General features: G+C 35.4%; 1 protein-coding gene across 4 annotated transcripts in view; it reads left to right on the top strand.

Annotated features, from left to right (window-relative positions):
* The window catches only part of VPS13A (vacuolar protein sorting 13 homolog A), a 228,674-nt gene that overhangs the window by 130,785 nt on the left and 73,099 nt on the right, over positions 1–24,790 (top strand). For all 4 annotated transcript variants that reach the window (XR_013334008.1, XM_077759359.1, XM_077759360.1 and 1 more), the window contains exons 36-46: positions 1,867–1,994; positions 2,625–2,794; positions 3,329–3,546; positions 4,233–4,465; positions 13,516–13,608; positions 14,097–14,453; positions 15,760–15,861; positions 17,126–17,284; positions 17,449–17,704; positions 19,051–19,211; positions 23,840–23,943. Coding sequence is in view for 3 of the 4 variants with exons in the window: in XM_077759359.1 (XP_077615485.1) it covers positions 1,867–1,994; positions 2,625–2,794; positions 3,329–3,546; positions 4,233–4,465; positions 13,516–13,608; positions 14,097–14,453; positions 15,760–15,861; positions 17,126–17,284; positions 17,449–17,704; positions 19,051–19,211; positions 23,840–23,943 (1,981 nt within the window). In the remaining variant the exon portion in view is untranslated. The remainder of the gene's footprint in view (positions 1–1,866; positions 1,995–2,624; positions 2,795–3,328; positions 3,547–4,232; positions 4,466–13,515; positions 13,609–14,096; positions 14,454–15,759; positions 15,862–17,125; positions 17,285–17,448; positions 17,705–19,050; positions 19,212–23,839; positions 23,944–24,790) is intronic.

The raw sequence follows: 24,790 nt of genomic DNA, 5'->3' as shown, positions 1-24,790 counted from the left end.
CTACAGTAATCAAGTTAGTATGGCTATTGACATAGCATAATCAGAATTGTAAAACTCAAGAGTCCAGGAAACACACAAGTAAAGTCAATTGATTTTCATTAAAGACTAGTCAATAGTGAAAGGATAAACTTTTTAACAAATGATGCTGTTAAAACTAGATAAATGTAGGAAAAATTGAACCTTGTCCCTTTATATCATACACAGAAATTAATTTGAGGTGGATGAAAGACCTGTATTTGGAAGCTAAAACTTTTAAGTTTCTAAAAGAAACATGACATATCTCCACGATCAGGGGATAGCCAAAGATTTCTTAAGCAGATAGAACACTAATCATAAAAACTTTATAAAGGAGACTTCATAAACATTTTTAAGTTAGGCTTATCAAAAGATTGTATCAAATTGTGAAAAGTGAGGCCTCAGTCTGAGATACATATTCATGATACCTGGTAACTCCTTGAAATTAAGTACTTAAAACCAAAAGAATTACCGACAGAATTGGATACTTAGGATATGTTAAATGTACAGTAAGGCAGGTGACAATGTACTAATACAGTTATTTATCAGGAAAACTTCACCAGAGGAGTCAAATTTTAAGACTGACAACTCCAGATGTTGATGAAAATATGAAACAGTGGAGACTCAGTGTGATTTGGGAATGTGGATGAGTTGGGAATATGTTAGGAATGTGAAATATTAGAACTACTTAAACAGAGTTTGGCAGCTGACATATCTGTCCTGTAACAATTTGGGTCCAAGTATTTACCATACCCCAGGCCAAAGTAAGTACATATATATACAAAATGACTGAGAAGAATTTGTAGCACATTGATTCATAATAGCTTAAATCTGGAAACAACCCACATGTTCATCCCTTCTTATGCTATGTGTTCAACGCATATGTTCAACCCCTACTTGTCCCTAGAGTGGATAAACTGTATATTTTCGTAGAATGCATTTTCGTAGACTGCGTAAGAAAATGAACTACTGACCCTTGCAACAATATGGATGACAATCAGAAACACATTTACTGAAGGAAGCTAAACATGAAAGAGGTTTTACTCTAAATATGACTTTGTGCAGAATTTAAGAACAAACAAAACTAACCTTTGGTGTTAAAAATTAGAATGGTAGGGAAGTTGAGGATTAGCTGGAAAGGGTTACAAGAGAGCTTTCTGGAATAGTGTAAATATTCTGTTTCTTAATTGAAGTGTTTGTGGCACGGATATATAAAATCTCATTAAATTGTTCTAAGATCTATGTATTTCACTGATGTAAATTTTACCTTAATTAAAAATAAATTACATGGTGTGGTGGTACTTGTCTTTGTAGTTGGGTAGAATGAGAATCAGCGATTGTTTGTTTTTAGTAAAAGCGCATTTAATATATACCATACGTACATAAATGCCTTGGCTCAATGTGTAAAATGCAGAAAAGAATAAATTTTGATTATTTCTTTCTAGTAGAACAGTTTTTTTAAACATCATTTAAGATGACCTTGTTTGCTTTTAGTTTTTTTGAACTAAGTTTGAATCCTAAACTAGGTGTCAGACATTCTAGTATGAATTTTACACATATTCTTTTACTTAATCCCCAAAACAAACCGTGTGTATGTTCTGTTATTCTATTTTACAGAAATGGAAACAGGAGCAGTAAGTGTTTAATATTTCCAAGTTACTGCACAGAACGAATCCTAAGCCAGGAGTTACTGAGTTCAACATCTGAATTTTCTAATCTTTTTCTTATTTTCTTGAATAACATTATACTATACCTATTTAATGGATAATTCTCTTAAGCCTGTTTTAAGCCTGTTTTAATGACTTCTACTTTCCTTCACTGTTTTGTCCAATAACTTTTCATTTTTCCAAGGAACAACTGTAGTGACAGCTGCTGTGGTAGAAGTACATTCACAGGCCTCTCAAGTTAAGACAACGCTAAATATGAGTTTCAAAACTGATTATCTCACCATGATACTGTATAGTCCAAGTCCTGAGCAGGTAAGTTAGGGAACAAAAAATATTTTTTCACTTACTGAAAATGATACAGGTAATGCTTAGTAAAGTAACAGTTATTGGGGCGCCTGGGTGGCTCGGTTGGTTGAGTGTCTGACTTCGGGTCAGGTCATGATCTCACAGTTCGTAAATTCAGAGTCTGCTTGGGATTCTGTGTCTCCCTCTCTTGCTTTGCCCTCTCCCACTCATACTCTGTCTGTCTCAAAAATAAACATTTAAAAAATATTTAAAAAAATAAGGTAACAGTTGTTAATATTTCATTATCCTTTCTTCTGAAAAATGTTATTGATTGTTCCACTATAATAATAAAATTAATTTAACTATTGCCCTTTTAAGAGATGTTATCTTTCCTATAGGTAGTAATGTAAAAAATAAGTTTTTAAATTAAATGGGCATGGAGGAGGGCACTTGTGGGGATGAGCACTGGGTGTTATATGGAAACCAACTTAACAATAAACTATTTGTAAAAATAAAAAATTAAAAAATTAATTAAATGGTTTTTTTTGGCCTTTCATTGCAAATTCTATGGAAGTAGAGAGTGTGGTAGTTCATATCTTAAAATACGTGTTAGACTTTGTTTTTGTGTAAAATGTGTATTGATTTCCTCTTCCACAGACTTCCTTTAAAGATGTTCGTGATCCTGCTCTGAAACTTGCTGAATTTAAGTTGGAGAATATTATAAGTACTGCAAAGATGTATACAGATGACTCCATATTTTCTTCCTTCTCATTAAAAAACTGTATTTTAGATGATAAAAGACCTCATGTCAAGAAGGCAACTCCTAGGTAATAGTGTGCTTAGTGTTTATTTGAGAAGTGTTTGATTTATTTGACTAAACTTAAGCACAAAGTTGCATGTTTGTTTTCTGGATACATCCTAAGATCTTCAGAGTTTCAATTTAGTGGAGTCATGGTTCTCAGTCAGCATTTAAAATGTCCTCATTCAGTTATGTGCTGTTCTTACTGGATGGTTGATGGATTGATTAAGAAGAAATAATCAGTATAGTTAAATTGGTTTTTTAAATTAATCTCTTTTACCTAAATTATTATTAATCTTTGTAAGTTCTAATGGGAAAACATGAAAAATTTAGAAGATAAATATGCTCAGAGTCTAAGTTCTGCCAGTTGCTTAAATTGTTATGAAACAACTGTGCTCCAGTTTCTAAGTCTATTATTTGGAGTACTGTGTGATCTTCCCAGGAGAAATGACTTCAGAATGCTTGTTTGCTGTTAGTAAAATGAATAAGAGGCCTTTTGACTTTTATTGGTGTGTTTGGTTCTTTTTAAGATACTCACAGGAATTGTTACTGTATTTTTCAGAATGATAGGACTGACGGTTGGGTTTGACAAAAAGGACATGATGGATGTAAAGTATAGGAAAGTCAGAGATGGTTTGGTGACTGACTTAGTCCTTCAAGAAATGTATATTTGTGCCAGTGTGGAATTTCTGCTGACAGTTGCAAATGTCTTTCTTGAGGCCTACACCACAGGCTCGGCTGTAGAAACCAGTGTTCAGACATGGACTACTAAGGAAGAAGGTTAGTCATTGTCTAAAATATTTAGTATATGTATTATTGAAATGCTACAATAACACTTACCTTGATTATCTTTCTAGATGTTGAGGTTAAGTGAATTAATAAAGTAAAATCTTTATTTTTCAAAGGTAAGTGAAAAACTTAAATGTTTTCCATTAGGATGTGCAGTTTGTGTGTTTTTCTACATGGAAATATATATTGGGTTCAATAATTAAGGGACCTGTATTAGAATAAGCAAATATGCTTCCCTACAGGCAGCAGTTTAAAAGAATTTTTTTGACAAAAAGAAGCAGAAGGAATAAAGAACTAGTTCTTTTCATAATTAAAGATAATATTTTTACTTAACATGGTCATTTATCTTTGTTATTATTACAGCTCTCCATATCCTTTCCATATGTAGTTCATTGTGGTGCAGCAGTAGTGCAGAGTCAGAAATGGGGTTAGTTCCCAGCTCTGCCATCAAACGGCTTTTTCCCCACGTTGTAAAATTTTCTTAATACTACAGCATCTTCAACTTTTATACTAAAGGAATTACAGTAGATCCCTTTGAAACCTAAGATTCTTTTATTTTTTCCCTTGGAATGAAAACAAAAAACATTTTCTCACAAGTAACAAATTTTCATAAATAATCTGTAAAACAAAGATTTAGAAATATTTTAAAATGTGAACTCATTTTTGTTTCTATTTAGTACCTGTACAGGAAAAAGAGAAGTGGGAAATTAATATTATTATTAAAAATCCTGAAATTGTGTTTGTGGCTGATATGACACGAAGTGATGCTCCTGCCTTAGTCATTACGACACAGTGTGAGATTTGTTGGAAAGGTGACCGTGAGAACAGTACGATGACTGCTGCCATTAAAGATCTTCAAGTGAGAGCATGCCCATTTCTTCCAATCAAGAGAAAAGGCAGAATCACTACGGTGAGTTTACTCTTTCCTTATCTGCATAGTTGTAAACTATTTCAGAGTTAGCTATATGCCCCTTTACAAAACTACCAATATACTTTTCAACCTTTTTCTGTAAAATACCTTCCTTTCTTCTTGAAGAGCCTAGTCGAGATTATTAATCACACAAGCTTTGAAGCTCTGTTTCATTCCCCCAGTTACTCTGTTGCATGTGTTTGTGGGAATAGTCTCACAAAGAAGTTGTTTTCATCTGGACACTTCTTGGAGACCTCACTATGGCTTTCTGACCATGCCAGTCCCACACTGCTCTTAGCTCTTTGAGGCTTTCTACCAGCTGTTTCCTATGTTGTTTCCATTTTCTTATTTTTAATTGTTTTCTCCCATCTGTACACTTCTGCTCAGATAGAGGTTTCTTCTTTTTTCTATGTAACTTATTTGAACCTTCAGCCATTTGCTTCCATATACATCACATTTTATGTTTTACTCTGTGGTAGCCTCTTGGCCTTCTACTCTTCATAACTGAGAAAAGTCTGTTTCTTCAAAGACATCTTTTTCAAGTTAACTCTTATTCCTAGTAGTCGTATAAAACACAAGTTGTGTAGGCTTCCACAAGGAGTAGTAGAAGCATAAATGTTCTAAATACTATCAACATAGAAATATAAGCTGTAATTTTGTTATAAGTAAATACATACCTATTAGACAGGACACAGGAGAGTTTCTTAGTTTGCAAGGCTGATGGCTCACCACTAACAAGAGAGGAAATAAAAAATGGAGGACAGACTGATTCTCTTTTGTATTATAATTTAGAAATTTTACATATATTTTTTCTAATTATATCTGTTTGTCTTTGTTAAAAGACAAAATCCAACCAAGTAAATGTGAATATCTAATTGGCTTTATTAAGCATTTCATGAATTTGTCTGCATCCCATCTAGCAAATAGAAAGAAGCTTCTGGGAGTTATATAAAATGGAAAGTTTTTTTTAATAAGGAGAATGAAGCAAGGAAGTTATTAGCAAAAGAAAGGATTGTTTCAGACAAGGTCATATTTCTTTAAAAGAGTGAGGCTTGTTGGGTTCATTAACTTATCTTCCTTTTGGGGATGGAGTAAGGTCCATATGACAGATTACCTCATTGTGCAGACCAAAAAAATTACAATTAAGACTACCTTTTGGGAGGAGGTTGAAACTGCACTTCGGATAGGTATTAAGCCCTGGTTTAGTGATTGAGTCTAGCATTCGTGACTTGATCTTTGTCTGGTGGTTTTTCCTTTTATTAACAACTTAAACTTAGCTGTATGACCACACTGCTCTTCAAAAAGGGTGGACTATGTGGTCTTTTTTCCTGAGCTACCTTGTGCTCACATAAAACATCTATTACTATAGGACAGAAGAGGAGGTACAAGGTGACAGAGGTCCTGCCCTATTGGTCACTCAGAGGTTTCGTCCTTTGTAGTTGTTTTTTCTCATCCAGAGAACATCTGCATCTCTTCCTTAAGGGATACAAGCTCAAAGTCCAGGATCTTTAGGTGATAGTTTTCTTTGTTAAGTCTGCCGTGACTTCTCTTTTTTGACAGTCTATTAACAGACAGATAAGCTATTGCTTTTCAGCACACCTCCATCACCACACACACAAATACTACATAATGATGGTTAAGGACACGATAGTTGTGATTCAGAAAAAGAAAGAATGGGAACACTTGGTAGTCACTTAACTGTCCTGTCCTTCAAATGGAACTGTGAAAACTTGCAGCTCTTACAGGGGAGTCCACTTCCTGGGAGAGCATGTGCTGGACTCTTCCATTTTACTCTTGTGGAAGAACATTGCTGTCATTTTCTCAGGTAGCTCTGGCTTTCCCTTCTGAAAGATTTTTTTTTCTTTGCCATTACTCTCTGTAGACACTTCTGAAGTGGCTGCTGTCTTTTTTGGGGGAACCCCACTGTTGTCACAGCTTTCTCCTGTGTTGGTTACTCAGCAGTCGAATAACATTTTTTTGCATGACAGGTAATGGTTTCTTTGGTAGTCCTTCATTCCTTGAACATTTAGTTGACATCTAGGTACTTCTAGGTATAAGCAACCATAACCAAAGCATGCATTCATTGATTTACTCTAGAAAACTCCTGTTTTATTTACTAAGCTTTATATTCTATCTATTCTACCTTCATCCTGATTTAGTTAAGGCTGCTTTAATCATAGGTTTGGGCCAGGGGGACAAGCACCATCTGTTAACCTAATTTTTATTGTTACTGTTTTTGCCACGGGCTAGTTCCCATGTTTGATTTTAACAAAAATTGCCAGAGAAAGGCTAGGAGTGTAGTCTTCTCTCTCGCTGAGGCTCCTCTTTAGAGCCTGAGTCTCCTCAGTAGTTTCCTTTCTCCCATAGGGTTTTACAGACAGCAGAATGAAGGAGCGAGTACAGAGCAACATTATAAATATTCCAAAGCTGTCTGGATGAAGTCAGGTTTTTTCCAGAGTACATTGTCTGCCTTCCTAGGTATCACCAGTAGCAGTTTTGCCAAATATTTTGCTCTGGCACTGTCAAAGTCATCATGTTATGTTTTTGTAGCTGGGGTGCAGGGGTACAAGAGCACTTGGCTCGGCAGGGCCCAAATAGACCAGGTTCAGCCACTTGCTGCTGACAAAATCCAAAGGCAGAGAAACAGTGGTGGTGAAACAGGAAAGCAGTTCATTTCAGTGAGGCCAACACTGGGAAGACAGCAGACTAATATCTCAAAGACTGTCTCCAAAGTACTGGGGCGCCTGGATAACTCAGGTAGTTGAACATACGACCCTTCATTTCAGCCCAGGTCATGTTAGGCTCTGAGTTGGGAGCAGGAGCCTCAGGATTCTCTCTCCCTTTTTCTCTGCCCCTCCCCTGCTTGTGCATGGACTTGTACACACACGCTTGTACTCTCTCTCTGAAAATGAAGAAATAAACTTCAAAAAAAAGTGAGGCGAAGGTTGGTGGGTATTAGCCAGGTGGGCAGTAAAGGTCAGGTGGATCATTGTCTTGTGGTCAGTCATATGGGTCTTGCTGGCTCAGGGCAGTCCTTATTGATTGAGGGGTAGTTTCGGTTCCCATCAGGGGATGCTTTGCCTGTGGGATCTGTTGCCTGTGTTAACTAATCTATAAAGAAAAACTTAGTCAGTTAGGAAGTACAGACTAAGGTCACAATGGAGGTAGTTGCAGTCCTCTTTGATTTTTTAAATATCCTTTGTCCAGTCAATTGTCAAATCAGTCACCGGTATTTTGACTTTGCTGAGGAAGTGTCAACTTCTCCATATGAAATTCTGTATTAGAATATTAATTAGGTGCTATAACAAGCAATTCCTCCCAAAAAGTAGCTAAAGCATGGCTTAACTGCATTTAAAAAGATTTTTTCCATCTTGTTGTTGTGCTGTTCCTAGGATGTATCTTAATCTACTTCTTCAGAGAAATTGATTTTTTTCTTCTCATTCCCGTTCTCCTGACCATTTAGAAATTGCTGACCATTCCACTCAACTTAGCAATAGCCTTCTGCTTAGTATATAACTAATTTGACAAATAAGTAGAAGGTGAATTGCCTCCAAATTTTGAGATAACTTCTCTGCTCCTTTTTTTCCCCCTTGGAAACTTTGCAGGTTCACCTTGGTAACTTGTTTCTACTTTTAAGCAGATGTTTTAAAGATGACTTTCAGTTTGTAGATGGATTTCTACTCTGCCACAAGTGTCTTCCTTGACAGATGGAAATAGAAGTATAGAAAAGCAGTCTTGGCCACATACATTTTGATAAGCTTTTGTTAGTGGAACTTTAATTGATATTGCATTTATTTTATATTAAAACAAATGTAGCGATTCAACACTTCCATACATCATTCAGTGCTCATCACAAGTGCCCTCCTTAATCCCCAGCACTTAATTTTACCCACCTCCCCACTGCTAACCATCAGTTTGTTTTTTGTAGTTAAGAATCTGTTTCCTGTATGCCCCCCCCCTTTTCTTTTCCCTTTGCTCATTTGTTTTGCTTTTGTTTCTTAAATTCCACAGATGAGTAAATCAGATGCTATTTGTCTTTCTCTGACTGACGTATTTCACTTAACATAATATTTTTCACCTAGTTGCAAATAGCAGTGTTTCATCCTTTTTTATGGCTGGGCTGTCAGCTTTTTAAAATGAATTTGTGTTTTATAACTTCTATAACCTATTAATTATGTTAGATTTTATAAAAATCACCTGCAAAAGTAACATTCTTTGTTCCTTAAGTGGCAGTAATGACTCCTCTTCATTGTATTCCCATTAAGTTATTACTATTTTACTATAATTTTAACATTTGCTTGTGAATTTATACGTATAACCTTTAGATGTTGAAAATTCTCCATATCTAATTTTGAAAGAATCTTAATTATAAATAAGTGTGGAATTTTATTTTTTTAAGTTTATTTATTTTGAGAGAGAGAGTGCTGGAGGGGCAGAGAGAGGGAGAGAGAGAGAATCCCAGGCAGGCTCTACACTGTCAGTGCAGAGCCTCATGTGGGGCTTGAACTCACAAAGTGTGAGATCATGACCCGAGTTGAAACCAAGTTGGATGCTTAACCATCTGAGCCCCCCAGGTGCCCATTATGTGGAATTTTATTGAGTGCTTACTACTATGTACTGAATGAAACATATAATAAATTTATAATAAATTACATTAATAGTTTTTCCTATAGCATGTGAGCTTTACTTACATTTATGGGTAAAATACCCTAAATTGGAGAGTATTTTAATTTGTTCTTCTATTTTGTTAAAAGTATCTTAGCAGACTCTATAATAAAAACTGTAACTCTCCTAGGAGAATAGCTGGGGAAGTCTTCTCAGCAGAAATGACCTTTATGCTGATACCTATAGGACGAGTAGGTATCAGCTAATTCACCTGCGACAGGAGTGTGTTTCAGGGTAAAGGGATAGCATATGCAGAGAACCTGGATTCCAGTGAGCATAAGTTCACACGCATACCTACCTGCACACCAGTGTCTGTACTCTTATATATTCTGCCTTTTTTTCTTGTTATTCAGTGGTCTTCAATGCGAGGCAGTCCTTCTCACCACCACGATAATGTTTATAAAGTGGAGAATTTATAGTGAACTCTTAAAGGTTTCTTTAGATGTTGTATAGCTTACGATTGCTTCTGTGAAGGGGAAGCACTAGCAGCAGGAAAGGAATGTATCAGTAGTGAAAATCATGTAAGACTGGAAGCAGTTTGGTGAGAGAGTAGAAAAGAGAAAAAAATGATAGAAATAGCCCTGAAATCACAGTGGATATAGTTAGAGACAAATACTAGTAGGAAAAGAATTCCATGTTAAGAACTGTTTCTACATCATTAAATTAATGTATATGGACTCTGTTGTCGACAACTTCATGGTAATGTTGTTACGGCATGAACGCATTTACTGTTACTGACCAGTTGCATTTTTAATCTTCAGTAAGTAGACTTGAAAATAAAGGAATTGAGTAAGGATCAACATACACCTTCATATTTATTTTGGGAAGGGGCATTAAAAAGTTTCCAAAATATAGAGAAACTTTTATATGTATGTATCATGATATTTTTTTTTTTGGTTTTGTTTTGTCTTCCCTAAGATGAAGAGATAACACAAATTTTATATTGAAAATCTTGGATCATGTATTGTAATGTTGTAATTTCCTGTCCTTGAAGTTTAAAGATATAATATACTGAATGTTTAAGTTATGTACCAGTTGTTCTTAATGATTTTATTAGAATAGTGATAGATCTTTAAAAATTTTTTAGGTTTGTTTATTTTGAAAGAGAGGGGAGGGAGGCAGAGTGAGGGAGGGGGCAGACAGTGAGGGGGGAGAGAGAGAGAGAGAGAGAGAGAGAGAGAGAATTCCAAGCAGGCAGTCAGCATTGTCAGTGCCCCAACATGGGGCTCAAACTTAACCATGAGATTATTACCTGAGCCAGTGCCAAGAGTTGGACACTTAACTGACGGAGCCACCCAAGCACCCCTAGAATAGTGGTAGATTTTAATGTGATTTCTTTGAGGAATGGGTTTGGATGTCAATTTTTCCTCCTGATTTATTCTTCATTGTTAGTGTAGGCAGAATTCGAAGATAGCCCCCAAGATTTCTATTCCCTGTTCTATGTGCCCAGCATAGTTTTCTTTTGAGTGTGGACAAAATAAAAAACTATAATTAAGTCACAATTAGTTAACTTCGAATTAATCAAAGAGAGATTCAGGGTTGGCCTAACCTAATTTTTAAAATGGTGAAACATCAGAATAATGTTTCCCTGCTGGCTTTGAAGGAGCAGACTGAGGAGAGGGCCACATGGCAAGAACCTGTGAGTGACCAGTAGGCATGAAGGCAGCAAGCAAATGGAGATCGCAGTCTTAGGGCCACAAAGATGGGAATTTTACCAGTGACCTGAAGGAGACTGGGAGAAAAATCTTTCCCTGGTCAAGTCTTCAGATGTCCTATAACTGGCTGGCTGACTCCTAATTTCAGGAAGATTCCTGACCCATAAAAGCAGAGAAGTAATAAATTTGTGTTAAGTTACAAAGTGTGTAGAAATTTGTTATGCATCATTAGGAAACAAACACATTTTTGAACCAGTAGCAAGATGGTGTTGTAGCAGCTAATCTAAAATGTGGGAGTGTCAGGGATGCCGGAGTGGCTCAGTCTGACTCTTCATTGTGGTTCAAGTCATGATCTCATGGTTTGTGAGATCAAGCCCTGTGCTGGGCTCTGTGCTGACAGTGTGGAGGCTGCTTGGGATTCTCTCTCTCCCTCTCTTTCTTCTTCTCCCGCACATGTGCCTTTGCACACTCTCTTTCTCTTTCAAAAATAACCATGAACAAAAATGTGGGAGCAGCTTTGGAGCTGGGCAGCATGCAGAATCTGGAGGAATTTTAAGGACAGTGGTAGAGAAACTTTCAATTCTGTTGAACAGACTTTTTTTAGAAATATGGTCACGATGGTCACTTTTTTAGAAATATGCTGCCCAAAGGGCCTACAAAGAAGGTGAAAGACATGTTATTGGAGGCTAACAGGATGGCTTGAGTTATAATGACAAAGGAACTTTGCAAAACTGTGTCTCGTAGTTGTCTGGAAAGCAGAACTTGTGTGTGGAAAACATCGATAGAGAGAGAGAGAGCGTGCGCTAAGGAGATTTCTGAGCTGCCTGATTTGAAGATGTTGGCTGCTTTCTTTTTTCTTTTTTTAATGTTTATTGATTTTTCAGGGAGAGAGAGAGAGAGAGAGACAGCGTGTGAGCAGGGGAGGGGCAAGAGAGAGAGGGAGACCCAGAATCCAAAGCAGGCATGGGGTTTGAACTCATGAACCGTGAGATCATGACCTGAGCTGAAGTTCGATGCTTAACAGACTGAGCCACCCGGGCACCCTGATACTGCCTGTTTTCTTACTGTTTATAGTAAGCTAGACCAGAGGGATAAATTGAGGGAGAATAGTTAAACAAAAAGAACCAGAACTTTATGATTTTGAAGTCTTAGTCTTCCAAATGGCAGAAGATGCTAAAAGTCAGAAATAGTTCCCAAAAGTGTGGCATGGAAAAAAGTCTGTGTTTATAAACTTTTGCTAAATCTCCAGTCAAAAAATCATAGTGTTCAGACACAGGAAGAGCCCTTTCAAGAGATTTTGAAAGATTAGTATGTGTTTCACAGATTTTCTCAAATAGAGGGTGTCTAGGAATTATAAAGGTGTCACCTGTTAGACATTTCAGCGGGAGGGCATGATTGTATCAGAAAGATCATTGGATGTTGCTTTTTTTTTTTTTTTAATGTTTTTTATTTCTAGGAGAGAGAGAGAGACAGACAGCGTGAGCAGGGGAGGGTCAGAGAGAGGGAGTTGCAGACTCTGAAACAGGCTCCAGGCTCTGAGCTGGCAGTCAGCACAGAGNACTAAGCCACCCAGGCGCCCCAGATGTTGCTTTTGTCTAATGGAATGAAACCTCATAAAATTAACAGAAGGCCCTTAAGGCTATTGAGAAAATTATTTTAATAAAAACACTGTCAGGATGGACTGAGAGGAACAGAGAGTACAAAATGAAGAGAGACTTGTTGCATCTCCAAAATTCTACTGGCAAGAAGCAGGACGGTAAAACTACTCAGTTGCAAATTTATGCTACCTTTTCTAGACAAGGTAGAAATGAGTGCCACAGAAAATTGTTCCCAAGCTTTGAAACCTAATCAGGCAACTCATTTCCCTGGGTAAATTTCAGAGCTTCTTTGGGCTAGTGACTTCTTTTTACCTTTCATTTTCCCCATTTGGACTGGAATATCTGTGATTGCTACCCTGTCTGCCCCATCATTCTGTGTTGGGAGAGTGGGAGCAGATAACTCCTCTTCCTTTCACAGATCCACAGAAGGGGAGCTGTGCCCCACAGCTGTACTTCCTAGATGACACGCATGTACTTGATCAGCACCTGTACTGGGTTTAGATTTTAGACCTTGAGCTAAAAAGATAAAAAGAGATAGGTGAGGTGTGGGGATCTTTGAATCAGTGAGAGATATAGATGAGACTCCTATATGATGAAATAACAGATTTAGATGATGAGATTTTAAACTACCAGGCTATAATGGGTTGAGGCTATTAGAACCTTAAGAGGTGAATTATATTATGCATTTGAGAGGAGCATGAGTCTTTGGGGGCTAGCGGGCATAATTCTGCTGCCACACCTATAGAAAACTCAGTTAATTTATAATTATATTAAGAGTTATCTAGTAAATCTAATGTATTTATAATTTTTCTTCGTCTTTTATAGCTTTTCCTATATAATTTTGTTTCAATTTTATAATGAAAAAATACTATGAAAAATTTTATTATAGTAAGTAAAATAAAATATATAAAATCAAGTTTCATGGGGCTTTTGTATATTGAATATATCCTTTGATTTACTATTTTTAATATTGTTGCTATTAATATTTTCTATTATAAATGATAGGTATCAGTGATAATTTTGTATTTTTAAAAGTGACTAACTTGTTTAACTTAGCTATTATTAGGAATATCTTTAGATAAAACTGTTTTAGAACAGTGCTAATTTGGTGGGATTGAATTTCCTATCATAGGTTTTGCAGCCCTGTGACTTATTCTATCAAGCTACACAAATAGGTGCAAATCCACAAGTGATTGATATATCAGTAAAATCCTTGACCCTAAAGGTAAGTTAAAATGCAGTCAGTTTTTCATATCTTTAATGTACCTTTTAAAAAATTAGTAAAACCTGGAAATAAGCAATTATTGTATCATTTTTTAATTGTTAAGTAATCAAAAATGCAGCTGTGTTTTTGAAAATATTTTTCTGTGACATATTACTTATAACTTATTATTTAATACACATTTATAATGAATACTGTATATTTTATTGGTGTTTGACTCCTGTAGATAACATCTAACATTCTTGTTAGTTATAGGTATATATAGTTGAACTTACCCTTGATCAGTTTAATATCTGTAAGATTCATGGTAAATATTTTAAAAATTGAAATTGTTGTAAAATTTTTGTAGGCAATAAATTATATCTACTCTTTCCTGGTAGTGTTACTAGTTTAATATTCTTCATGATCCTTCAAGTATATTTAATATTAAATACCTAATTTTTGAAAGTGTTATATGTAGATTTTTCATTACTTTTAATTTCCCCCCTTAGGTTTCACCAGTTATCATAAATACTGTGATTACCATAACATCAGCCCTGTATACATCTAAGGAAACCATCCCAAAAGATACCGTTTCTTCTACAGCACATTTATGGGAAAAGAAGGATACTAAGAGTTTAAAAATGTGGTTTCTTGAAGAACCACATGAAGTTGAAAACAAAGCTCCTACAACTGAATTGATACTCAGAGGAGAGACATTAAGAGTGAACATTGATTCTATTTTTATAGTTCTTGAGGCTGGAGTTGGTCATAGAACAGTGCCTATGCTGTTGGCAAAGTCACGTTTTTCGGGGGAAGGCAAAAACTGGAGTTCCTTGATAAATCTGCACTGTCAGCTTGAATTAGAAGTAAGCATATGTAGTATTTTCCCAGATTCTATAACAAATCTACATGTGGAATATTTGTGAAATCTTATGTAAATATTTTAATTAGGCTTATTGTAAAGACAATGTTGGCTCACAATACTTTTGGAAGCAAGTACGCCAATTTATGCCCTTGATATAGTTGTTCTTATGTTTGTATTACTTTTAGTGAAATATGAACTGGATATTTCAATTGGTTTTATCAACTTAAAGGTGATATATTAGTGTTAATTAGAGTTAAAATTCTTATTTTGAAGAATGGAATATCTTTTATCCTTTAAAAGGATGATAGATTATTTCTGAATCTCTTCTAAAAGAGTAATAGAAGGATGCCAGGTGGCTGTCATTTGAGTGTTGGACTCTTGAATTTGGTTTATGTCATGATCCCAGGGTCCGTGCTGAGTATAGAGCCTACTTAAGATCCTCCCTCTCCCAACTCCTTCCCTTCCCCCCAATTGCATGCTTTGTCTATCCCTGAAAAATAAAACATAATAATAAAAAAATAAAAGAGTGATAAAAATTAGAAGGATATGCCTTATACTTTTATACAGTGCATTTTCTTTAGTGACTAAAAAGATCTTTCAAATTTTTGTGAGAGTATTTGAATTATAAAGGAAATACTTGTTTTGAAAACATATATTCTGCTTCAGAATTTATCTATTTAGAATTATCCCCAAAGATATTTTGGGTTTAATAATGAGTTTATGTCTAGTAGAAACTAATTGGGTATTCTTCCTTGTATCAATAAATATGAAGATTTATAAGCTGATTTATTATCTGTGTGTTGATACAGAAATATACACTAATAGAAGTAGACCTGACTGACTAGATTTCAAATTTTGAAATTCTGGCTAGATTCCATATATTTTGCAGAGAACATATGATCTAGGATGTCCAAGAAGTTCTGAGAATTCAAATAAATAAACACTTAATGAATTGTTTTTCATCATCAAGAGATTTCAAAAAATCAGTGGAGGTAGGCAGCTCTGTTTAAAAATGTCACTAATACATGATAAATGGACAGTTTTTGATATTTAGCCCATTCTGGAAGTCAAGGAAAGATGCTTAAAAGAGAGTTTTATGTGTATCAAATTGTGAAAATTAGATTCTGAAGTTAGCCAGGTGAGGAAAGTGCTGAGGGAGTGTGTGTAAGAAACCACGAAACAGCATGTAGAACCATTTTCATATAAAAGAATAACATAGCCAAAAGGAATAGTTGTGGGAAACAGCAGGGAAGATCACTTTCAAAAGTATAAGAATGCCTTATTTCAAAATTTAATTTTCTCTATAGGTGCATTATTACAATGAAATGTTTGGTGTATGGGAGCCTTTGCTTGAACCTTTAGAAATTGATCAGACTGAGGATTTTAGACCATGGAATCTTGGAATCAAGGTATATTTGAAGTCTGAAAATTTTTTTTCAAAAACTGAGAATGTCCACACCACACAAAACACTTTAATAACAAAGGACAAGTTTTCCTGTTATGGGACTTGAGGCATGCTTTCCTGTTTGACTGGTGAATGTAATTTTCATCCCCAAGGCGAGTGCCTCCTGTATTAATACAAATGTGTAACTTTTATTGTGTTCTAGACACTGTTCTAAACAATGTACTTTTGCTTGAACCCTCACAGCACCCCTTTGAAGTTAGAGTTTTTAACTGCATTTTAACATGTGAAGAAAGTGAGACTATAAAGCTTAAGAGACCTCCCTAAAGTAGTGTCTTCAGTGGAAGAGGTGGGATGCATTTCTGGCTGCAGAATCCCAGCTCAGAACCACCCTGTTCAGTGCCTCTAGCGTCTTCTTGTAGGTGGTGGTCTACACTTTGTTTGCTTTGTCCTTTGAAGGGTGCATATATATAGAAAAATGCATACTATTATTTATTTCAAATATATTATAATATATTTATGTAATCATAAGAATCAGGGCCTTTAGATGGATGAAATTGTGCTTTAAAGCAGGAGACTGAAAAATTCCTAGTATGTCTTCTCTCTAAATAATGATTCTGTCACCTGCAGACAGATTTTCCGTGGTTGAAAGCCAGTTAATATAACAACAGAGGTGACTAACTTAGCATGTCTAACTTTTTGTTTTAGATTACTGTACTTATTTTGTACATCTTTCAGATAAAGGACTGGATAAAGGAACTTATTTAGTGGTTTTGAAGTCAGAAGATACGTGGGCAGTGGATCTATGAATCCCAAAACTTTATAGATGGTGTTGATTCTTAGGAGCCATAGATTCTAAAGGCAGTGTTATGCAATGTTACTGAGACTCTCTAAATCCATGTTCTGTTCCCATAGCCAGTAAACTAAATGACTTTTCTTGCTCTGAATGCCCATGCGCTATGAAGTGTGTGCTTTTAATTTTCATTCAGATGCCACATTCATTTTAGTGTTTATTTTTCCTTTTGAATTGTGCTTGCCATTTTAGTATCATTGAAGATGAGAACTATTTTTCCTCTAATATTGCCCCTGTCCTCTAAGACCTTAATTGGCAGATATCCAAGTAACTCTTGTAAGGGAATGGAACTGAAAAACCTCGTTGTTGTCTCTAATGTTATTATGGGATTTGTCTTTTTTTTTCTTTGCAAAATGAGTAATATTGTGTTCCTAGGAACAAATTTTCTTATATTTCTATAATTTATGTGTCATTTTAGATGAAAAAGAAAGCAAAAAAGGCCATTGTTGAGTCAGATACTGAAGAAGAAAATTACAAAGTGCCAGAATATAAAACCGTTATCACTTTCCATTCAAAAGACCAACTAAACATTACATTATCCAAATGTGGCCTTGTAATGTTAAATAATTTAGTCAAGGTAAGAAAAGAAATTTGAAACCTTACGTGTTGGTGTAGTAGTCTGAGCTAACCTTTTGTTTTAATTGAGTAAGAAGTTTTTTGGTTAACCTAGTTGTCTTATGTTCGTTAGTGTCCTGCTAGTCATTTTATTTCATTTTATTTACTATAATTCTTCTTTATTAGGCATTTACAGAAGCTGCCACCGGAACTTCGGCTGCCATCATACGAGATCTAGCACCATTTATGATTTTAAATTCTCTTGGACTTACTGTCTCTGTTTCACCAAGTGATTCTTTTAGCGTACTCAACGTTCCGCTGGCAAAATCCTATGTACTGAAAAATGAGGAGAGTTTAAGTATGGATTATGTGGGAACTAAAGACAATGATCATTTCAATGCAATGACAAGCCTAAGCAGTAAACTCTTCTTCGTTCTTCTTAGTAAGTGATAAATTTTCTTCCTGGGTCTTTAATTTCTCGTAAGTTGCATTTTTATATCCTGTTTTGCTCATTTGTGATATCTTTCAGGTTTTTTAATCTTCCAAATAGGTTGAGAATTTCACTTTTTTTTTTTTCTTCAGGGCTTTGATTGCTTACTCTCACTATATCTTTGTATTCCAAATTGTGACTTCCTTTGTTCGCTGCTTATCTTGGGCATGGTAATTCGCCACTTTGTATATGCCAGGGAGGAAAAAGATTTGATCTGTTCTTCACTCATCTTTTACAGACTGTAGCTGTTGGTATTTGTTGCTTTAACCGCATTCGGTATAATTCAGTAATACTCCACTAGTTTTACAGCGGAATGAATTAAGAATAAAGTTTGAACTCACGAAAATGGCACACTGCAATGCTTTTGGAGTTTGTAAATGGTTTTTATTTTCTGCCTGTTGAGGTGGAAAGTTTTTCTTTTTGTCCTGATTCTCATTTTCATGAGAAATGAAAGTAAAAAAATAATTTGTCATAATATTTATTCATTGTAAGGTTAACTAGTCCCGAAGCCTCATCCACACCCCTTTATGACACTCTGACATTTAAATAATTATGGAAGAGAGAGAGTATTTGAAAGATTAATTAAGATGTGGGTAAGGGGTACTAAGACTGATAGCTAGTGCTTTCTCTTAGTCAGGAAATGATGCTTAACAGTGGCTAGCTTTAGGGTGTAGACCCAGCATTATCAGTGAACTGATTTTTCTTCTAGCTTTTACCTCATTTATTTTTGAACTAACACTTTTACGGAATTGGAGGGGTATATAAATAAGGAAGTCACACCCTAATAAAGTATATGTATGTATAAAACTTAGTTTAATCTAGTTGTACATGCCATAAAGTATCTGAGGTTATTGGAATGATGAAAAACTGAAAATTCGCGGCTACTTTGGTAATAATAGCCATTTACTGCCTAAAGGTATTTAGGCCCCAGTTATGATGACAACAAACCAAACTTCAGTGTTGTATTTTATCACTTTTCTTGTTAGTTTGAAAACATTTATATTATTGTGTTAGGTTAAACTACTGAATGAAATTTTTTTTCAATTAAAAAAATGTTTTTTTGGTAAAATATTTTGAAGGTTTTAGATGAATGTTGTGGGAGTGTATTGTGGCTTCTTAAAATACCCCTTGGTTGTAGATTATACAAAGAAATAATCTTTTTATAGTCTTATATCTAAAAACGTCAGTGACTATTATTCATGATTTTAAGAAATGATCTATCTGGCATTTAGCACTTACTTAAAGTTAATATATGATGATTTATAATAAAAGCTTACAAACATATATATTCCATTTAGCACCCACTAACCACTCTACTGCGGATAAAATCCCTTTAACAAAAGTGGGACGACGACTATACACTGTAAGACACAGAGAGTCTGGAGTTGAAAGATCTATTGTTTGTCAAGTTGATGGAGTGGAAGGAAGTAAGAAGGTAACAATTCGCTCCCCAGTGCAGGTACGAAACGGTCCATTTTTTGTGGAGTCATATTATGCATATTTGTGTGCTAATAAAAAAAACTAAAGCTAATTACTACCAAAAGAATATAAACTGCAATAAAATCATAACTAATATAAAAAAGAATCATTACCAGTAATTGTACTACTTTAGTATGAACAGTAGTAGGATTTTGTTCAATGCTTCCCATAACTTTTTTTAGGACTCTTTGTAAAATCTTTTTGGACCATTACTTTTAAATGCCTCATCAATATTTTGTTTTAGGACTTTGTAGTATGTGTATATTCTTTGATTTCATTAAAAAATATGGTGAGAGAAAATTTTTACATCTTTATTGAGGTTAAACTGATGTACAATAAACTGCATATATTTAAAGTTGATGAGTTTGGGCACAGAATATGTCTATGATCTATGAAACCTTGATCACAGTGAACATGCTGAACATGTTTATCACCCCAAAAAGTTTCCTCTTTCCCTACTTCTCCATTCTGAAGCATCCACTGATATGTTGTCATTGTATATTAGTTACACATATAGAGCTGTATGTAAACAGTACAAAAAGGAATAGGCCTTCTTTCAGCATAATTTTGCACGTATCAGCTTTTGTGTATTTTTGTTCTATGCAGTTACATGTTGTTGATTAGTAATTTATTGAATGGATATTTCCAAATACCATTTTGATGGACTCTTTGTATATGGTGTGAGGTAGGGGTTGAGGTTTATGTTTTGCCATATGGCTGTTGTTCCAACCAAGATTATCCTTTTTCCATTAAATTGCCTTGGCACTTTTATTAACAAAAATTGACCATACTGATGAAGTTTTGGGATGATGATGGGGTTCAGAGCTGACAGCCAAGAAAGAATTCTTGAAGACATCTTTGGTGCAAAAAGGTGATTTTATTAAAGCACAGGGACAGGACCGGTGGGCAGAAAGCTGCACTGGGGTTGTGAAGAGGAACTAGTTATATACTGTTGAGCTGGGGGAGTTAGAGTCCAGAGGAAGTTTCGTAAAGGATTTTAAATATGGCAGAGACTCACAGATTGCTGGAGGCCTAGCTGTTGCCATGCTAAGGTGGTTTTTCCCTCTAGCAAAACATTAACATTAAGACAGTAGGGAGTTCTTGGGCATTAGGCTCTTGATAAGATTGCCCTTTTCTTGTAATATTACTAAGATATTTGTAAACTGATGGAGGCTCTGTCCCTTTAACCATTTGTTTTCTGTTCTTTCCTTTGTTCTTGGGCAGCCTGGAGTGCCTGAGGAATGTCACACACATCCCACCAGGGGGCAGCGAGGCTTGCTAGCTTGTGCTTGGCCCCCAGCTTGCCTTATGGTCCCTCATCAATAACTTTGGGAGTTTATTTCAGAACTCTTTCAATCTATTTCATTGATCTGTTTGTTTATCTTTATGCCACAATCACAGTGTCTTCATTACCATTTTATCCTGAGTCTTGAAATTAGGTAGTACAAGTTGTCCCACTTTGTTCATTTTCAAAGTTGTTTTGGCTATTCTGAGACCATCCTACTTCAATTTAAATAATAGACTTTGTTTTTCAATGTTTATTGCAAAGTTATGATTAAGTTAGTATTTTTACATATTTCTGAATTTTAATTGCTAGTAGAAGTACTACTGGATTTGTACCAACCTGTATTGTGTAACGTCACTAGGCGCACTTGTTGGAGTAGCTTTTTTGTAGATACAGTTTTGATATCTGCACATAAAGATTTTTCCTTTTTCCTTTCCAATCTGGATATATATTATTTTACCTTTACTTCCCTGATGCATTGGCTAGAACCTCCAGTACAGTATGAATTGATGTTCTGAAAGCAGGTATTTTTGCCTCGTTCTCTATCTTAGCAGTATTCATTCTTTCCCCCTTAATTAAGTTCTGAGTTGCTTTCTTGTAGATGACCTTTCTTGAGTTGAAAATGCTCCTTCTATTTCTAGTTTACTGAGAGTTTTTATCAGAAATGGAAGTTGGATTTTGTCACATGATTTTCTATGTGTATTGAAAGGTTTTGTTTTTTTTAATGTTTATTTTTGAGAGAAAGGGAGAAAGCAGGGGAGGAGCAGAAAGAGGGAGGCAGAGAATCCGAAGCAGGCTGCAGGCTTTGAGCTGTCAGCACTGAGCCTGATGCAAGGGTCAAACCTCTGAACTGTGAGATCACAACCTGAGCCAAAGTAGGACGTTTAACCACTGAGCTACCCTGGTGCCCCTTCTGAAAAATGTTTTTTAAAATACTTAATACAGTGAAATGCATTGATTTTTAATTACTGTATTCAATTATAGTTGGTTAGATTCAGTATAGTGATTCAGCAGTTCTATATATTAGTGTTCATCATCATAAGATGAACCCACCTCACGACTGGTAACCACCAGTTTGTTCCCTATACTTGAGTTTCTTTTTCTCTTTGTTTTGTTTCCTAAATTCCACGTAAGAGTGAAATTGTTTAGAATTTGTCTTTCTCTGACTAATTTATGCTACATCTTCTTTATTCATTCATCTATTGGTGGACACGTGGGTTGCTACCATAATTTGGCTACTGTATATAATGCTGAAGTAAACATAGGGGTGTATATCTTTTCAAATTTGTATTTCCATATTCTTTGGGTAAATAGTAGTGGAATTACCAGAGAATGTGGTAATTCTAATTTTAAATTTTTGATAAACCTTCATACTGTCCTCCACTGTGGCTGCACAGTTTGCATTCCCATTAATAGTGCACAAGGGTTTTGTTTTTGTTTTGTTTTGTTTTGTTTTGCTTCTATTTCTAGGAGAGAGAGAGAGAGAGAGAGAGAGACAGCGTGAGCAGGGGAGGGCCAGAGAGAGAAAGAGTCACAGACTCTGAAACAGGCTCCAGGCTCTGAGCTGGCAGTCAGCACAGAGCCCGACGCGGGGCTCGAACCCACGAACCGCGAGATCATGACCTAAGCGAAAGTCGGACGCTTAACCGACTAAGCCACCCAGGCGCCCCAAGGGTTTCTTTCTTTCTACATTCTCACCAACACTTGTTGTTTCTTATGTTTCTGATTTTAGCTGTTCGCACAGGTGTCAGGCAATATCTCATTGTGTCTTTGATTTTCATTTCCCTGATGATTAGTGATATTGGGCATCTTTTCATGTGTCTATTGGCCATTGTATGTCTTCTTTGGAAAAATATTTGTTCATCTCATCAGCCTGTTTATAATTGAATTTTTGTTTTTTTTCTGTTCTTAGGATGTATAAGTTCTTTGTATATTCTAGATACTGACCCCTTACTGGATATGTCATTTGCTAATATCTTCTCCCTTTCAGTAGGTTGTCTTTTAGTTTTGTTGGCTGCCTTTGGTGTGCAGAAACTTTTTATTTTGCTATAGTCTCACTAGTTAAGTTTTGCTTTTGTTTCCCTTGCCTCAGGAGACATATCTTGAAAATGTTGCTACTGCCAATGTCAGTGAAATTACTGCCTGTGTTCTCTTGTAGGATTGTTGTGGTTTCAAATCTCACATTTAATTAAGTCTTTGATCCATTTTGAGCTTATTCTTGTGTAAGATATACGAAAATGGTCCAGTTCCATTCTTTTTTAAAAATTTTTTTGAGTTTGTTTATTTTGAGAGAGAGAGAGTGCAAGCAGTGGAGGGACAGAGGGAGGGAGAGAATCCCAAGCAGGCTCTACACCCAGCTTGGAGCCCAACGCGGGGCTCTATCTTATGAACCACCAGATCATGACCTGAGCTGAAATCAAGAGTCAGATGCCTAACCAGTTGAGCCACCCAGCTGTCCCTGGTATTATTATTTTTTTTTAATAGGATGATTTAACTGAGATCTAGAAAGATTATAATAAAATGGTTTTACTAACTTGTTTTTATCCATCCCAAGGATAAATATAAGTGTTTGGAAGTTTATCTGATAATATACATTAATCTAAGTTATGTTACTTGTTACACCATTGTTGTATGCTATTCATGGATGTGATGGTCTCCGTACACTTCAGAGACGACCTTATCCGTTCAAGAGCATACAGCAGTGATGCACAAAAGTTCACATTTCCCAGCCTGTGGCCTTTTTCCCCACTATTTTCATACAGACATTTCAAATTTTGATATAATATTTTCCTCATGAATTGTTTTATTTTTGTCTAGAGAGGTTAGTCCTTATCTCAAAATCAGGAAAATATTATTTCCTTCTAGGATTTTATTTTATTTATTTATTTATTTATTTCTGAGAGAGAGAGAGAGAGAGCGTGAGCAGGGGAGGGTTAGAGAGAGAGGGAGATACAGAATCTGAACAGGCTCCAGGCTCTGAGCTAGCAGTCAGCACAGAGCCCAATGTCAGGCTTGAACACATGAACTGTGAGATCATGACTTGAGCCAAAGTCAGATGCTTAACCAACTAAGCCACCCAGGTGCCCCCCTTCTAGGATTTTAAAAGTATCATTATTGACAAATTTTTTTTCTACAAAACTGTGGCAACTTTCCTTGTAATTTTTAGGATAAATAATAGCATGTTTGTTTCTTTTCTAACTTATATAAGAAATATAAATATCGCCTACTAGTTTTTTTGTTGGGATATTTCAATGGAATGTTTTTTAAATGTCTTTAAATTCTGAGATTAATGGTGCTGAATATGATTTGCTTCTATTTCCCAGGTTAAAAATCATTTTTCAATCCCACTTTCTGTTTATGAAGGGGACACTTTATTGGGAACAGCTTCACCTGGAAGTGAATTCAATATACCATTAACATCTTACCGGTGATTGTTTTTTCTTTACCTTTTTAATTGCTCTAAGATTCCATGGAATTTTGACTTTCCAATTTGGTAGGGGTATCTGTCTTTAAGTGATCAAAGTTTAATCAAATCTGTTCTGTTAGTAATTTGTCTACCTTATTTAAGTTTCAGGGTGCTTAAAAGGCTTTATAAATTTTTAAAGGAAAATTTAATGTGTTTAATTTACACTATGTAAATTACTTATGCTTTTACTAGTAAATACAGTCATTACATGCTTACAATATAGCCATCATAACCATATCATTTATTCATGATTTTTTAGAAAATGATGAATTGAGCTTGATTGTTAGCTTCTGGATTTAAATATACTATTATGAAGAGAGTTTTACTTTTAAAATTTGTTAGAATAGAATTTTTAAAAAATCCTTTTAGAAACATTATTTCATCTTTTTACCTATATATTATTGTTCAGTTGATAGAATTATAAATAGTGATATATAGTACATTGATCTTAAATATTAAAAATTAGATTAAGCTTGATACGAAATCTTATAGGTAAAATTCTTATAAAATGCTGTTGATGCATTAGTCTTAGAATTATAGGATTAATATCATAGATACTCAGGATATTTATATAATAAGGAATTGAAAATAATGTCTTTAGGGATGTAGAACTATCTTGGAAAGTAATACCTTCCTGAGCGTAAGCACTGTGGTTTGTCTAAGTACCATTTCAGAACACACACTAGCCCTGGACTCAGACCTGTGCTATGGAAGCATGGAGGCAAAACTATAAGCAGTGCCGAAATACCCTCTGCCTCTAGTCCATCTGATCCATGCTGGAGTTCAAGATTGGCTCCCTAATGTTTAG

This window comes from Crocuta crocuta, unplaced genomic scaffold, assembly GCF_008692635.1.
Source record: "Crocuta crocuta isolate KB4526 unplaced genomic scaffold, BGI_CrCroc_1.0 scaffold41, whole genome shotgun sequence".
NCBI lineage: Eukaryota > Metazoa > Chordata > Mammalia > Carnivora > Hyaenidae > Crocuta > Crocuta crocuta.
The sequence above is the reverse complement of the archived record's forward strand: the minus strand, read 5'-3'. Positions and strand labels throughout refer to the sequence as shown.